Below are 18,158 nucleotides of genomic sequence, written 5' to 3'. Positions count from 1 at the left end.
CAGAAGCATAACATTTCAGTTTGCCTCGTAATAAAAACAAAGATAAATGAATCCATGGGGTTTAGGATAGGTCACACACTGCTTTTATCACATTGCCTTATGCATTCTACCATATTTGGATCTTTTCGAATCCATTTTCAATTTCCTTACTGGTACGAAAGAAACAAAATTAAAAATACGTTTCAATCGGCGACTGGAAACAGAAAAGAGGTTTAGAATAGGCCGCACACGACTGTCATACCCCGCCTCTAGGGTTTTACGATCAGAAAAACCTCTTTGAAGAAAAAAAGCTTTGTAAATTTTTTCAATAGTCTATTCAAGTTTTTTCAGGACAAAATGTACTTAGATTTCAATCAGTCTTGAATAAGACATGGGTTTATTCGTGTTCTTTTGATAAATAGAGAAGAATGCAAGAAATGGTAAAAGAAAACCAGAAAAAAAAGAATGGCCAAAAAGGTCAAACAGAGATGAAGAGGAGTGGGATAAATAACTGACAAAAATAAGAGAAAAGTAAGATAGAGAAATAAGTAAACAGACAAACAGAAACAGAGAAGAAGGGAGAGAGAGAGAAAAAGAATGAGAAAAAGTGAGAGAGATTCTGACAATATAAAGAAGGAAAAAAGTAAGACAGAGAAAACAATTCAGAAAGAAACAGACAAAGGCAGGGAGAGAGAAAGAGTGGGAGATATATGGAAGAGAGATAGAGAGAGAAAGGAAGAAAAAAGAGACCAAAGGTAGAAAAAAGAAGGACAAACATTAACAGACAGAGAAAGAGAGATACATAGAGTGAGAGAAAATAAAAAGCAGAAAGAAGACAAACAAAGTTACAAATGAGACAGGCCAAGAAAGATAAAAATGAGAGCAGAGGGACAGTCAGAAACTGGAATAGAAAAAATGGACAGATAGAGAAAAAAGAGATTATGACAGGAGGAGAGGGAATGGAAGGAAGAACGAGAACAAAAAATGAAGGACAAACAGTAAGAGAGAGAAAGAAATAAAGTGACAGAAACAGGACAAACAGAGAGGGAAAATGAGACAGAGTTAGAAAGAATAAGAGAAGCAGTCAGGGAGAGATAGATAGATAGTTAGAGAGAGAGTGAGAGAGAAAGTCAAAAGCAGAAAGAGGACAAACAGAGAGTAAAAACGAGACAGGCAAAGAAAGAGAGGAAAGAGAACAGAGAGACAGTCAGAAACTGAAATAGAAAAAAATTGGACAGATAGAGAAAAAAAGAGATTATGAAAGAAGGAGAGGGAAAGAAAGAAAGAAAGAGAACAAAAATAAAAGGTCATTCAGTAAGAGAGAGAAATAAATAAAGAGACAGAAACAGACAAACGGAGAGAGAGAAGCAGTCAGGGAGAGAAAGATAAATATAGAGAAAAAATGTGTGTGTGTGAGAGATAAAAAGTCAAAATCAGAAAGAAGACAAACAGAGAGTAAAAACGAGACAGGCAAAGAAAGAGAGGAAAGAGAGCAGAGAGACAGTCAGAAACTTAAATTTAAAAAAAGTTGGACTGATAGAGAAAAAACAGAGATTAAGACAGAAGTAGAGGGAAAGAAAGAAAGAGAACAAAAATAAAAGAAGGAGAAACAGTAAGAGAGAGAAAGAAATAAAGAGACAAACAGGGCAAACAGATAGGGAAAATGAGAGAGAGTTAGAAAGAATAAGAGAGGCAGTCAGGGTGAGAGATAGAGAGAGAGAGAGAGAGAGAGAGAGAGAGAGAGAGACTGTGTAAGAGAAAGAAAAAGAAAATATTTTTTCTTAGGTTTTGTATAGGACATACCGTGTGTTCTGTAGCTCAGTGAATGTTACACAATTGCTGATAGTTTTCTCTCACTGATAGGCCATACACGTGTGACGGACTATGTTTACTTTATTCAAATCCGCCGGGAAAAACGATCCAGTGTATTATGTGTGTACATGTTTTATTATTAAATATATCTTTCAGAAAACTTTCAAATTGTTCCAACGCCCCCAATTCGCGTCTGCATTAGAAAAGAAAATCCAAGGCAAAGGTGATCTTTTATTTCAAGGTTTTGGGTAGAATTAGAATAGATTCCCCGCCTTGTGATAATAGCATCCGGAAGAGAGAAAAAAAACAATAACACTCTCACTGGTTGTTGTTATTTAAAATGCAATTATTTTATTATTTATTATATTATGAACAGATATTATCTTTATTACGATAAATTCAAAAAAAAAAATATATATATATATATATTTTTTTTTTTTGGGCTGGGTTACTTTCTGGTCAGGCCACAACACTGTCGCGAGTCTTAACCAACCAGGATCGAACATGAAAACGGTCAATTTTTAATTTTTTTTAAATTGGAAAATCACTTAGGGAATTTTTTCTTGGAGGCAAGGTAGAAAATTGAAGAACGTAAACAGTATTAGTTTTAGCACCTCTGCGTTTGTAGTAATCCCTGACCCTGGGTCATTAGTCGATTAATAAATCAACAACCGTCCATTGTTTCTTTATTCAAATATAAATTTCATTTACCTTGAGCTTTTCGTAAGTGGTCGTCAGTTCCAAGTGGTGAACGAACGGGTTCACCATGTCCGACGTCTTGAGCAGGTCTTCGGTCACACACTTGCCCTTCATCGTTTTCATTTTTGTTTAACAATTATTATTTTATTCAGTTTTACGTAAAATATTATCGGTGCGATGACAAGAACGGTACGAACGGTTTTCGTCCTGGCGAGGGACTGAGTCTATCCGGCTGGCCCATTCACTCATCATCCCCCACCTTTCACCGTCCCGCACTCTCTCTTTCTTCCCCCTTTTCGCTTTTTAGGAAAATATAGTTTTTCCGATCTTTCGGATCCGTACGAATGAAAACGACCACTGTATAAAAGTATGTCAATAAACAATCTCTAGGTGTTTTTTTCAGTCACCTAGTGTGCTAACTCTTAACTACTCACCTATCCTACACCTTATAGGTATTTTCTCTTTTCGAAAACATAATTTGTTGGCAATTTCCTTCAAATTGATAGACTGTCAATTTTCGACTGGTCCAATTAATGTCACTTTCGGTAACCTGCCCCACTACATCAATGAAAACCGCACTCGACTTACCACCCTTACTTATGTGCAAGAGGTGGCTTCTGAGTGGGCCAACAGACTCCAGAGACCCAAGAAATTTTTTTTTAATTTATTTGTTACCTATACAGGATAGTATACTATACAAATATGTACACATGATTAATATATCACTCAGCACAGCACTAGCACTAATCCCAGCACTGCGCCGGTAGATCACATGCTTTGAGGAGCCAGCCATTGCTGGCACTTGGTGTGTATGATTAAGGGTCAAGGAGGTCCCGAGGACTTCGTCGGTTGAGGCGACGTGGACTGTTATCAGGATGGGAATGAGTGGATAGAACTCGAGCAGTATGGTTAGGATGGTTCGAAAGGCTGGTGTGGAAAGTTTGCAATCTGGACCGGATTATTTCGTCGACAAAAGGATGTTGAGGTCTTTGTGGATAGTGAGGGTAGTGACATAGTAAGGTGCTTTGAAAAATTGTCTAAAGACTTTCGATTGGAATGACTGGATGCGCTGTATATTGGAAGGCTTGGCAGTGCCCCAGTTCCACTCCGCATGTCCATATTGGTCTCAGTAAAGTCTTGTACAGTGTTAGCTTTGTCTTAATTGTCAAAGTCCATTTCGGTCGTAAAAGTCTTCGTAGTAGTCCAAGTCTTGTATTAAGTTGCTGTTTTTTAAGTCTTGTGCGGGGATTCCACGTCAGTCTGCTGTCGAGATATAGTCGCAACTTGAGTGGAAACTGGTATCTCTTTGTTGTTGATGTACAATGGAGGGCAAGACGGCTTTTTCAGCGTAAAAGTACACTGAGTGCCTTTTTCTTCGTTCAGTCTTGTCCTCCATTTTCTACACCAGTCTTCGATAAGCTCAAAGTGTTCCTGGATGTTGGAGGTAACTTGGAAAGGATTCGAGTTAGAGAATAGGATTGCGGTGTCGTCCGCGTAGGTGGTGATAATAGTGTCAGGATGTATTGGTAGGTCAGCAGTATAATTGATATATAACACAGGACCAAGGATACTACCTTGCCGTACACCGGCCTGTGATTGACTTCCGAGAATTCATTGCCGCACCTCACTTTGAACAACGATCAGTTCGGTAGGATTTCAATAAAAGGTAATAATGAGAGGGTAGGAAGACATAAGTTTAAAACGTATGCCTCGATGCCAGACCATGTCGAAAGCCTGTGCTACGTCTAAGAACGCGCCCAGGCAATACGCCCCCAAGAAAAATAAGCCAAATTTAATGAGGAATTAAAACGGTACCTGACAAAATGAGAGAAAAGCTCAGACCCTTCCGAGTGGTCATAGATAAAAGAGGTCTTTGGAAGAAAGGTAGCCAGAGGTTTCAGGAATTAGCCATAATATGGTAGACAGATGGTAAAAGGCAGAAATATACACTTCATTTAGACTAATCCTAACAATTTTCCAAGCTGAGGTCCATACAATAAAACTGCACAGGAGTCAATAAATAAAATGACAGATGCACTCTGAGGCAGTCAGGTAGTTAAGGCACTAAATGCGTACGCTTTCAACTCCAGTCTTGTCTGTTAATGCCTAAATTGCTTAACAGGAAAACACATGGTTATTAACAAATTAGCAGAAATTAGCAGGCTGACCAACTAGCCAAAAAAGTGGTAGCCCTCTCACCCATGGGACCAGAACCACAATAGGTGCCCCGGAGTGTGTGGTTAAGTTTGAACTGTAAAAATGGCTTGACAAAGAAAACCAGGACCAAGGTACAAGGATAAGGCACTTATAAATCTCTTAAAAAGAAAGCGAAGGAACTCTCAGCAAGCAAGATTGCAAGAAAAATTATAGACCTAGTCACTGCCCTCTTAACTATCACCTAAAGAAGACGTGCAAAGCAGAGAGAAAAACATGCCGACTGTGTCAGCAGGGACCAGAGGCAACGGCACATATATGCATGTGAAGCGTAAGCCCGTTTAGGTAACAGCTGCTTCTGTAAAGCAATTTTCTTACCAAACGCGAAGAGGTACTGAGGAAAGTACTTAGTCTTATAAGAAAAAATGCATTTTCCAAGATTAGGTTATAATTTGTAGGGGTTCTACAATAGATTTATATAAGTCGCAGTAGCACCACAAAATAAATTGTTCTCACAGTGGCCTGGTTATCGTCGTGTTTTTTATTTTAATCTACAAGCAGCAATGAGAAATAGCCAAATCGACAACTCACCATCTTTGCTGTTATTCCATAGCATATTTTTCAAAAAAGACTTAATTAAACTCTTAAAACATTTATCTGCAAGTTTAAACCGTCCATGACACCAGACCGACAATGAAAACGCGATTGACTCATAAATTCATAACACTTTTCAGCATTACCAAACTCATTAATTTTTTATATTCTCACGATTATAATACAATGAGGAATGATCATGTCTTAGCAAATATTTTAACAGGAGCAAAACAACGTGTTTCCAGTGTATGATCCTTTAAATCTTACAACCAAGTTCATATGTCTATTGTTCTGTTTTTCCTTATTCAGGGCAATTCGTTTTTCACTAATTTTAACATTTAGTGGGGGAGTAATAAGATCAAATCTTGTGTCTGTAATGTATTAGGGTGACATCAACGACCTCCGTCCTGTTACGTGTTACTTCAAAATCCTTACTTTAGTCGGAATTTAATTCTTAGGTATATAATTGTCCGTTCTTCATCTTGACGCTGTTCCGCGCCGTCCAGAGACGATTGAACTGCCAGTTGGTTCAGTATTTTCTCAGCAGACAGCCTCTCGTCCGCATTTAGACCGTACGTGCGATAGACCTCGGAGTATCATCCACCACAGGAACCTGGAGGACATTCCGTTCCCGAGAACTCATCGTCAACAAGACAAGAGGATCTTTAGCGTCAGCACCTGGCCTTTTCGGCCTTATCGGACGTTTTGATTCTAAAGATGAGAGCTGACGCACCTCCGCATACGACGGAATAGTGTTACCGTCGCAGCATTGGTGTAGAGGCGCCCCAGCCCCTAAGAGCCGAGATAACTTCGCTCTCCGCTTGTCCACTCCGAATGGTCGGGTTCGCATTGTGCATCGGGTCGTATGCCGCACGCAAATGGCTAACAGGCCGAAATACATCAGCCCGTTCTCCCGCGTACTCCCTAGATAGAGAAGGCCACTCTATCTCCCTGAGCATAGAGGCTCCCCTAGCGTAGAAACTTCCAGGAACGCCCCGGCAGCGGTTTAGTTTAAATTGGAATTGCTAACCACACCCTAGATGAGCACCGCCTACGGTAAAGTCTCTTATCGAGCTCAGCCTACACCTGCCATGGGCATTCGAGGGACGCCATAGGCTCAGCCTAGTGGTCCGATTCTTCGCTTCCCCAAGGGTACCACGCCGGTCATACGCACAACAATGCACAGCATACTCGAGTCAGAAACACCGCTTCACTACCCGCTTCCATCCGCTTACTTACGCATTCGAGGGACTATAGCATGATCATCACGTCCTCAACGCTTACACGCTGTCGTCCGGTCGCAACGTCTCCCGTGAGGCCGGGGGTTTTTACGCTGGCCATAGGCAAGCTTCACGAAGGTCACAGATAGAAGACAGCCTCTGTCTAAGTTCCCGCCAGGTGCGTCACCACGCGCCACCACGAAACCATTCCCATTGTAACATTGGGCTGATTTTGAAACATTTAAGTTACTCTGTGGTACAGACGGCCATACACCCTCCCCCGAACCTGGAGGACCTCACCCGTCCAGGCAGTGGTAGTGGTTAAGGCGTCAGACTGTCGGTTAGTAAATACCGCCGGCGTGGGTTCGATCCCCACCGTCGTTTGGACTTTTTTCTGACGCCTAAGGGAACCGGTGGCCGCAATTGAGAGAAACTGACACTCATTAATGGACGGTCTGGAACGGGATCGGATCTCAGCGACCCTGATTTTGGTCCCAACCCCCAAAATGAGTCACTTCGATGGAAGAACACTGGCACACCGGGAGCTCAATTCTCACGTATGTTGCGAGCTCCCACAAAATGGAGAAAATGGAGCCAGGAATAAAAAACAATAAACTGTACAGCTGCAGTGCTCAGTTGGACCTCCTCCTACAGTTCCTTTTATCCATTGCTAAAAAACGTTCATCATCGAGGATGACTCTTAGGGATGCGCTTGGGGCGGAGCCCAAAATTGGGAATAAATTATCTTGAACTGTACCACGTACGACGAGGAAAGATCCGATTTGTTACGTGCAATAGTATTATAAGGAAGACAATGGCCACCAACATTTTTAGAATTAATTAATACACTTAATTTTTTCTTTCATTTATTAAACAGTAATAATAATAATAAAGTGGGAAGTTTATGGGCCGACAAACAGCTGAGGTCATCGCCGGCCCTCTGCATGTTTTTCTTCTTTTTTTCTTCTTTCGCGCGTATTTTGTTTTAAACTGCAACCATTTGAGCGTCTCGATCTGGTTACTCTGATTTCAAATATATACTACGTTGATATAGAAACAAAACATACAATACATGTATACATACATCACAACAAACATAGATGTCTCGTCACATTCACTCCCCCAGAGTACTCGGTATTCCTCGAGACGTGGTTGTAAGCAACCCCTTCCTTTCACGCTAATAAATTACTTTTACTCTCCAGACGTCATCCACTAACCCCAGACTACTCGATATTCCTATAAAAAGAGTCAACTCTAGCGTAGGCATCTGCATTACATTAATGCCACGATTTTGACCTAGACGACGTCTTTCAACAACTGTGGTTGTCGAGTGCTGTCCTCTGGTAAATAGGCAGAACAGATTATCCAGCTCTTCGTTCCGCCCGCTTTTTTTTCTGGGTAGGATACTTGAAACAACATGTCCAGAATCAGGGATTAGTACGCGGTTTAGCTTGTTATACGCGGTCTTAGCGAGATATAATACCTTCGTTTGTGAGTACTTTGAACCTCTTACGGCCTCCTTGAAGACACAGGAGGCACTAGGTATCCAAACCCCCAAGATTCTAATATCCTTAGCATCCAGGACCCTTATGGCTGCTGTCCTCATTTTTGTGCTTGGGGAGTTCCAAGGCAACGGTTCGCTCTCTACACCTCCTCAGGACATGTCTATTCAGTTGGCTGGTGTAATCCAAAGCTTGAGTCGCCCTATACACCGCCTACCTGTTTCGTAACCGAGCGGGACTCGTTGGCCTTCCTTTTTCTCTACTGGTCCCCCATTTTTCCTTGTGTCCTTCAATTCTTGTTCAAGTTTAAACCGTTCATGACACCAGACCGACAATGAAAACTCGATTGTCTCATAAATTCATAACCCTTTTCAGGGGAAATCGAACTCATTAAGATTTTATATTCCCACGATTAAAAGACAATAAGGATTGATCAAGTCTTAGGAAATATTTTAACCAGAGCAAAACAATGAGTTTCAAGAGTTTGAAACTTTAAAATCTTACAATAAAGTTTATATGTTTATTGTTCAGTTTTCCTTATTCAGGGCAATTCGTTTCAAAAGCTTTCTTGCATATACGTCCTGAACTACTAGATCCCTAATTTTAACTTTCAATTAATTAAGGTTTTTAGTTGAGATGAAAAGTTTTAGTTGAAAAATGACAAAAAGGTGGGAAAATTCAAAAGGTGGGGTTGAGATGGGAAGTCAGTGTCCGAGTGGATCATAATCACGATAGCTCAGGTGATAGAGTAGCGGCGTATCTAGCCGAAGGTCGTGGGTTCGAATCCCTCGTGACATTGACTTTTTTATCTCAACTAAAAACCTTAATTAATTGAAAGATATTAATTGGTCAAGCGGACCGCGAAAACTAGTGAACCTAATTTTAACATTTAGTTGGGGGAGTAATAAGATCAAATCTTGTGTCTGTAATATATTCGACATCACATCGATTGCTTAGGCTCACATCAACGACATACGTCCTGTTACGCGTTACGCCAAAATCCTTACTTTAGTCGGAATTTAATTCTTAGGTATATAATTGTCCCTTCTCCATCATGACTCTGCCCCACGTCCATAGTCGATTGTACTGCCAATTGATTCAGTATTTTCTCAGCAGGCAGCCTCTCGATTTAGACTGTACATGCTGTAGACCTCGGAGTATCATCGACCACAGGAACCTGGAGGACAGCACCGGTCCAGGAGGATAATGTGAAGGAAGCCTGAAAAAAGAGATTGCTTGGCCTAGCCAAACTGGCGTAGAGAGAAAAGAATAGATGAAGGGAGCCTCACACTTAGACGGTAGAAGAGGTTAGATTATGTTGTGATGGCATATGACAATCAGAAAGCCTGCCCTTCTCGTTCGAGCATTTCAATTGACATCCGTCGTCCGAGATGTCAAGGGTGATTAAAATAAAATCCTGGAGGATGTACAGCCTATCAGGATCCATGTTGACCTCAAGATATCAAAAAGCGACCTTCACTGCAGAAATTCGGGTTTTTTCCCCCAAGAACCAAAATTTTATGGGTTTTCCTTTCGATACCAATTTTTGTACAACATGAGGACTTCGAATCGCTTTGAATCTAATATATGATGACATCGTCCCTTGTACTGGATTCATTGTTCACCTGTGAAGAATCTGATTAGCACCGTATACGGTTGTTTATTTGTCCGGTTCAAACGATTTGACATAGATGCAAGATGTTTTTTTTCTCCCAGCCTGGCTCCGTCTGTAATCTTCTCCCATTCGTTCTGAAGTTTCTTTTTACACCTCTTTGTTGGTGATTCCGAGTTTTCACACTTCCATTTCCACATACTTTTGATTGCGTTAACAACTCTAATATTGGGTGTTCTTTTGTTAAGATGTGAAAAGCGGAGTGAATATTGTTTTTAAAGGGTCCTGAGGAGGCCGGACACTACTTTCTCCTCCTAACTACGTTTTTCTTATTTATAACTAAACTAAAAACCATTTTCCCAAGTTATTCACATGTACATGTGATGTTAAAATCTAATTTCAATTTCATTCAAAGCTAATTTCATTCCTCAAAGTTTTTTCGCTAATAATTGTATTTCTTTTTAAAATTTTGCGAGTATACTGCGATGTTGCGTCATTCTGACTGTGGGAAATAATAATAAATCCTTTATGTTTTTAACTTCAAATTAACCTTTTTATTTCAAATTAAACCTTTGTTTAAAACTAATTCTTCTATCATCCTTTTTTCATCGTGTGTTCCAAAGTTTTGTATGTGCATACATTTGTGGGCATGTCAGAAGTAAAAATTGTGTACAACAGCAGAGCGACTATTGACCCTTGTGGCACACCCGCAAAAATTTCCATCATTTCGGAAGTCTCAAATCCCTGGTTCACTACGAAAAATATTCTCCTTGATGTAGGATTGTATAATTATATAATAGGCCTGGGGTAAAAATAGTTTTAATTTGTATGATAGTCAATCAAGCCACAATTTGTCGAAAGCCTGAGAAAAATCTCAAAATAATCCAGTCGAGTATAATTTCCGTTCGAGACACGAATTAAAGTAATCGGAAACTGTTAAGTTGATGAGTAGTGGAAAGATGAGGTCAAAAGCCAAATAAATAATCTGGTAAAATGTGGTAGGAAGTAACAATATAGCTGATTCTTTTGTGAATTAATTTTTCGAAAAATTGAGAAGGAAACTAATAGGTCGGTTAGATGAAGGGGAATTTAGATTTTTATCTGACTTTGAGATAATTTTTAATGTAAGAGAGTTTCCATTATATGGGAATGTCGACTAAGACGTGAAGTTTGGATATCTCGTTTCACAAATTTTTTGGACTTTTATTTTATCAAAAACTATCTATGTTCCATTACCAATCCTGAGACGCCCTGAGACTTATTATAACTGAGGATACGTTTAATACCAGAGGCTTACTTATGAGCAAAATTTCAAAAACAATTTACTGTTTTCAAACAAAACTATTTTTTTTTAAACATATAACAGTAATTAAAGTAGTAATTAATAAAGTAATTATTAAGTAATTAATAAAGTAGGCGAATTTTTAAGATCGAGTAATTCAGTGTCAAAAAAACTTTAAGACTTACTTGTACCCTCAAATAATTAATTAACTTATAAGAATTACAATTTACACTGCCTTAAATCAATATATTACGAGGATATTACAACTACAAGATTATATGAACCCTCGGGGTGCCGATTTTTTGAAAAAAAAAATGAAAAAATGTCGGGTCGGGTTCTAATGCAGGGCCGCTGGATTCGAACCCAGTACCTTACTGTGATGGGCGCCGGGTCAATGCCGAAACCGTTGCGGCCACCGACGCCCCCAAAAAAAAATTAAAACATACTTTGCCCCTCAATAGAATAATAAATAATTAACTTATAATAATTCCAATTTACACTGCCTTAAATCAATTGAATAGGCTAAACCACCAACGCTTTTCTGTATTGCATAAGTGTTGGACACTAGCGCCTTCCAGTTCAAGATCTAGTTTTTTTCGCCACCTGAAAAAAATAAAAATAAAATGTTTAAATCGACTTAAGGAAAGGTAAAAACGTCACAATTTAAAGGAAGTTTATTACTATTTTCCATTATATCAATAATTATTGGCAATCATTATAGATTGACATCCTTTGATGTTACTTAAGGATGTAAAGGACGAAGAAATAACTAAAATTAACAAATTTGATTTTTTTCCTGTTTAACACATTTTTTTTATTACAAGGAAATGAGTGAAAAGAAAACTTTACGTAATGAAAAAATTTTTGGAATGGAAAATAAAAAATTGTTAGTTATTTGGGAGAAATGACGTTTTGAATGAGACACCATAATCGTTTATTTTTTAACAAAAGGGCCAAGTGGTTAAGATGCTCATTCTTATGAGCAAAATTTCAAAAAACTTTACTTTTTCCAAAGAAAAAAGTAATAATTGTTACTAATTATGTTGTGCTGTAAGGTAGGTTAATACACCAGGATGAATAATTCAGTGACGTCATCGCTGAGGATATATTTATTTAATTTTTTTTTATTTCGACCTCAACAGTTTACCTTATGATTTTTCCTTCTCGAAGGTGGGATAATAGGTCATCTCAAAAAACAACAACCAAGTGACTTAACTCACCTGAGGAAGGATTAAAATAAATCCGAACGTTGTGGATTGAAAGAAAAACTGGTTGTTTTTTTGAGATGACCTATTATCCCACCTTCAAGAAGGAAAAATCATAAGTTTATTTTTTTAATCATTTTAAATTAACTTGGTGATAAAAATATTTTAAATAAAAAACGTTGGTTAGTTTTTCAACTGAACACACCATTTATTTTTATGCTGTATATTTTAATTTCTAATGAATTTCCGACCACGGCCCTGGTCCCTCTTCAGAGCTACAATATTTTATTATAATAAATAAAAACTTCTTTTTATTTAATAAAAAAACAATAAGAAATATATGGCATAAACATAAATAGTGTGTTTAGTTAAAAAATATAACCAACATTCTAGATTTACCATATTTATTTATTTATACAAAAAATGTACCCAGTTTACTATACACAAGTAATAAAGAATAATAGGAACATAAATAACAATATACATATAACAGTAAATAAAAATATGAACACATTCAACATAACAAACACAAATAAAATACTGTATTTTATCATAACGCACATATCTATAAAAAATATAAAGCAAATGTCAAGGAATAATAACCATTTCATTAAAACAACAGAAATACATAAACAAATCAAACGCAATTGCCATGATCAGTATTTAATTTTTTTACAATGGTATTTAACTGCGAGGTTAAATGAACCCTCGGAGTGCCGGTATTTAAAAAAAAACGCCCATTTTTAAGTATGCCAGAAATGGATGCAGGACCGCTAGATTAGAACCCTGGACTTTTACCTTACGGTGATGACAACGCCCAAAAAAAATTGAAACTTACTTTACCCCTCAATAGAATAATAAATAATTATTTAACTTATAAGAATTCCAATTTGCACAGCCTTAAATCAATTGAATAGGCTAAACCAGCAACGCTTTTCTGTACTGAATAAGTGTTGGACCATAGCGCTGTCCAGCTCAAGGTCTTACGATTTTTTTCTCCACTTAAAAAAATTAAAAAATAAAATGTTTAAACCGACTTAAGAAAAGGTAAAAAGTGTCACAATTTAAAGATAGTTTATCACTCTTTTTCATTATATTAATAATTATTGGATGTTGTTTATATTTCTGTTAATTACGTGCAAATGAGCATAATTTAAATTTGACAAAATGGAAAAATTGTCTGGACTGGATAATTCAAAATTGTTAATTAACTAGGTGAAATGTCGTTTGGATTGAGACACAATAATCGTTCTATTTTAGAAGTTATATCTTGGTGAAAGATAACGTAAACGTGCTCATACTTAATGAGCAAAATTTCAAAAACAGTTATGTTTTTTCGAATAAAACTATTTAAAAAAAAGTAATTGTCACTAATTACTTTGTGCAGTAAAGTAGGTAATTGTACAGGGACTAATAATTCAGTGACATCATCACTGAAGGATACAGGAAATGTACACAGCTACAAGTTCTATAAGAGTTTAAAATATACGTAAGTACTAATGAATAATTGAAATATAAATAATAATATACATAACGAATACAAATAAAATACTGTAATGAAAATACAAATGAAATATATGACATAATGCATATATTTATAAAAATATAAAAGAAGTGGAAAGGAATGATAAAAATTTAATGAAACAACAGAAATGTATAAAAAAATGTAAAGGAAATGATAAGAAATGTTAAACATTTAATTGAAAAACAGAAATATTTAAACGAATATAAACGAAGTGACAAAGAATGATAAAAATATGTGGGGAAAAATAGAAATACTAAAACAAAACAAACGCAATTGTCATGAGCAGTGTTTAATTTTTTTACGAGGGTATTTTAACTACGAGGTTATATGGACCCTCGGGGTGAGTGTTTTTGAAAAAGGCCCATTTGTAAGTATGTCGGATTGGAATGCATGGCCCCTGGATTCGAACCTGCGACCTTTATCTTACCGTGGTGAATGCCGTGTCAACGCCTAAACCATTGCTGCCGCCGACACTCCATTAAAAAATAAAATAGAATAAAAAAATAAAAATTAAATGTTTAAATCGACTTAAGAAAAGGTAAAAAGTGTCACAATTTAAAGGAAGTTTATTACTCTTTTTTATTATATGATTAATTATTGGCTGTCTTTATAGATTAACATCCTATAATGTTAATTACCGTTGCGACTAAACACACCCAAAAAAAATTAAAACTTACTTGTGCCCCTCCATAGAATAATAAATAATTAACTTATAATAATTCCAATTTACACTGCCTTAAATCAATGGAATAGGCTAAACCAGCAACGCTTCTATGTATTCCATAAGCGTTGGACACTAGCGCCATCCAGTTCAAGATCTAGCTTTTTTCATCACCTGAAAAAAATAAAAATAAAGTGTTTAAATTAACTTAAGGAAAGTACAAAGTGTCACAATTTAAAGGAAGTTTATTACTCTTTTCCGATATATCAATAATTATTGGCAGTCATTATAGATTAACATTGATGTTACTTAAGGATGTAAAGGACGAAAAAACAAGTAAAATTAACAAATTTGATTTTTTTCCTGTTTAATATATTTTTTTATTACAAGGAAATGAGGGAAACGGAAACTTTACGTAATGAAAAAATTTCTTGGAATGGAAAATAAAAAATTATAAGTTAATTGGGAGAAATGACGTTGAGACACCATAATCGTTTATTTTTTAACAAAAGGGCCAAGTGGTTAAGGTGCTCATTCAAAAAAAAAAAAAAAAAAGTAATAATTGTTACTAATTACGTTGTGCTGTAAGGTAGGTTAATATACCAGGATGAGTAATTCAGTGACGTCATCGCTGAGGATAAATTTATTTCAAATTTTATCTTTTTAATCATTTTGAATTAATTTGTTGGTAAAAATATTTTAAATAAAAAATGTTGGTTATTTTTTCAACTAAAAACACCATTTATTTTTATGCTATATTTTAATTTCTAATGAACTTCGGACCACGTCCCTGATCCCTGTTCAGAGCTACAACATTTTATGATAATAAATAAAAATAATTTCATTTTAATCAGAAACAGTAAGAAATATTTGGCATAAACATAAATGGTGTGTTTAGTTAAAAAATATAACCAACATTCTAGATTTACCATATTTATTTATTTATACAAAAAATGTACCCAGTTTAACCTATACACAAAACCGTGTTCACAAGTAGTAAAGAAGAATTGGAATATAAATTATATATATATATATATATATATAAAATCAGGTAAAATTGGCAAATATGATTTTCTTCCTATTGAATATATTTTTTATGCATTTATATATTTGTATTTATTTAGAAATCGTGAAATGCGGTCTGGTGTGACGTAGGTTTCAGAAAAACATTTTCTTTATCGTGCCAACGTTTCGATCTTTATTGAGATCATCTTCAGGGTTCAAAGTGTTTGTCTTCTGTGTAATTGTGCCGTCGTGTCGAGAGCCGGCACTCTCTCATTTAAAAAACAGTGTCTACGCCAATCATAACCGAGCAACCACAGCTGAAGAACTGCGGCAAAGGGCAGAAAATTCTTATCAATCCATCTCCTCTGTCTCTCGCTCTGAGCACCGGTGAGGGGTGGTTAAAAAGAGCAATTAATTTTGAATCTTTGCATCTTTACGCAAGGTAGGCAGTTCGAATCAAATCTGTTTATTCTTTCAATTTAAAATCCGATTGCACCATTCTTTTCAGCGTAACGAATCCTTTAAAATGGTGTCAGGATTTATAAGATCGTATTTGAAATTTTGAAGCCTGAGGTACCCTGTATAAACCCCCCCAAAAAAAAAATTAATGTTTGAAACTATACTAAAAAGTATTAAATAAGTTTTTTTCTTGGATGTTGTAGGTTTAGAAAAACATTTTCTTTATCGTGCCAACGTTTCGATCTTTATTGAGATCATCTTCAGAGCCTGGGATTTATAAACGTTGTTTAAATTATACAAATTCATGTAAGATGTGAAAATGAATTTATACAATGGTAGAAATTTTAGACTCAATTAAGGTATTTGTATTCACTCAAAGTGTATTTCTGGGTAGATGTGACATTATTGTGTCGTGTTAAGAATGCCAGTGAGATTTATGAGATATTGATGTTTTATGTTTATATATGTTGAATTTTGAAGGGGTGGGGAAGGAAGTAGGGATAGAAATTCGTTTTTAGATGCTGAGTCGGCTTCTTTGAGGTGAAAGGAGCCGACAATGGGAAAAACGGGTAATGGTTCGGCCAGATTATCCTTTCAGGATTATATAGACGGGGTTAATTAGGGAAAGGAAAGACAAATTGTTGAAGAATTAGATTATGTAGAAATGTTTGATGTGTGGAATGTAATGATTGTTTTATATGTTGTATTGTATTACAATTAATTAAGGTTTTTAGTTGAGATAAAAAAGTCAATAGAATGAGCGGGATTCGAAAAATGGCAAAAAGGAGGGAAAATTCAAAAGGTGGGGTTGGGATGGGAAATTAATGTCCGAGTGGATCGAGGTCACGATAGCTCAAGTGGTAGAGCAGCGGCGTATCTAGCCGAAGATCGTGGGTTCGAATCCCGCTCGGGACATTGACTTTTTTATCTCAACTAAAAACCTTAATTGATTGTAATATATATTAATTGGTCAAGTAGACCACGAAATTAGTGAATTTAGTTGTATTGTATGTTTTGTGTGATGTATGTATGTTATCGATATTGAATTTGATTAATGATAATAGCTACGACTGAGTTTGAATGGGTCCGTTCAGTAATTGATGCTGTGTTTATCTCTGTTGATGTAAACCATTTCTAAAAAGTTACGTTTATGTTTGTTTTGTTTTGTGTGTAATATTTTTGGATTGTTGAATTCGAAATTGTGTTGATGTTCAAAATGATTGGTAGCCAGTGCCCTTGGATTTTGTTTGGGTTTTTTTGCAACCGTAGATATGTTGCTTGACTTTCTTATCCAGATATTGGGATGTAATTCCGATGTAGTTGCCGCAATTTAACTCCTTTCACCTCAAAGAAGCCTCATATAAAAATAAATTCCTATCCCAACTTCTTTCCCCACCCCTTCAAAATCCAATATATATAAACATAAAACATCAATGTCTCCCTGGCACTCTAAGCACGACACACAATAATTACACATTTCATGGCATACTTTCTACCAGTCTGGAAATGTCTGCTGGAAGTTAGCCCATTCTTCACGAAGAGACCTTTCAAGATCGTTGAGTATATCAGGAAGAGATGAACGTGCTCTTATTCGTCTTTTGAGGTTATGCCACAAATGGTCGTTGGGGTGCAAGTCTGGCCAGGCTAAGACCCTGATGTTCAAGGTACGTTCGTACTATGGCCAGCGACATGTGGACGGGCATTATCGTGCATTAGAATAGGATTGACGCTGATTTCGTCGAGGATAGGCAACGCGTGATGTTCCAAAATTTCATCCACATAGCGAGTGGCCGCTAAAGACTATCCACGAACAACAACCAACTCTGTGCGACTCTCCATTGGAATTCCTGCCCAGACCATCTAATGTTCGATGGGGTTCATCAAGTCTGGAGAACGGACTCGCCAGGCTAAGCCCCTGATGTTATGCTGTTGAAAGTGTGGACGGGCATTATGGTCCATTAGAATTAGAATTTAGCGGCCGTCAATAAAGGATTATTTAGAGATGGTGAGATGCGGTCTTGTATGGTGTAGGTTCAAAAAACAACACTAACACTAAAACAACACATGCATACAGCCGTGATACACCTACACAGAAAATACCCACTTTGAGTGAGGTGAAATTCTTTGTTTAAATTCACTATTTTTCGTGGTCCGCTTGACCAATTAATATCATACAATTAATCAAGATTTTAAGTTGAGATAAAAAAGTCAGTGTCACGAGCGGGATTCGAACTCACGACCTTCGGCTTGATACGCCGCTACTCTACCACTTGAGCTATCGTGATTTCGATCCCCTCGGGCACTAACTTCCCATCTCAACCGCTTAGTTATTTAAACCTAAAATTTTTATATTGCAAACATCACTGTATACATTCATTTTCACATCTTAACGAATTTGTATAATTTAAACAATGTTTATACATCCCAGGTCCTGAAGATTTATTTTTTT

General features: G+C 36.7%; 1 protein-coding gene across 2 annotated transcripts in view; it reads right to left on the bottom strand.

The window, feature by feature from the left end:
• LOC106665896 (lysophosphatidylcholine acyltransferase 1) overlaps positions 1 to 5,325 on the bottom strand; it is a 34,619-nt gene extending 29,294 nt beyond the window's left edge. The window contains exon 1 of one of the 2 annotated variants that reach the window (XM_024227745.1): positions 5,236 to 5,325. In XM_024227745.1, coding sequence (XP_024083513.1) covers positions 5,236 to 5,238 — 3 coding nt within the window. In that variant the 5' untranslated portion in view covers positions 5,239 to 5,325. Of the gene's footprint in view, positions 1 to 2,502; positions 2,791 to 5,235 lie in introns of those variants that run through there. The other variant, XM_014392701.2, reaches the window with a different exon arrangement.
• Positions 5,326 to 18,158: the final 12,833 nt, after the last annotated feature.

Source organism: Cimex lectularius, unplaced genomic scaffold, assembly GCF_000648675.2.
Source record: "Cimex lectularius strain Harlan isolate CLEC.00 unplaced genomic scaffold, Clec_2.1 scaffold109, whole genome shotgun sequence".
In the NCBI taxonomy this organism is placed as follows: Eukaryota; Metazoa; Arthropoda; class Insecta; order Hemiptera; family Cimicidae; genus Cimex; species Cimex lectularius.
This window is presented reverse-complemented; position numbering and strand designations above follow the sequence as displayed.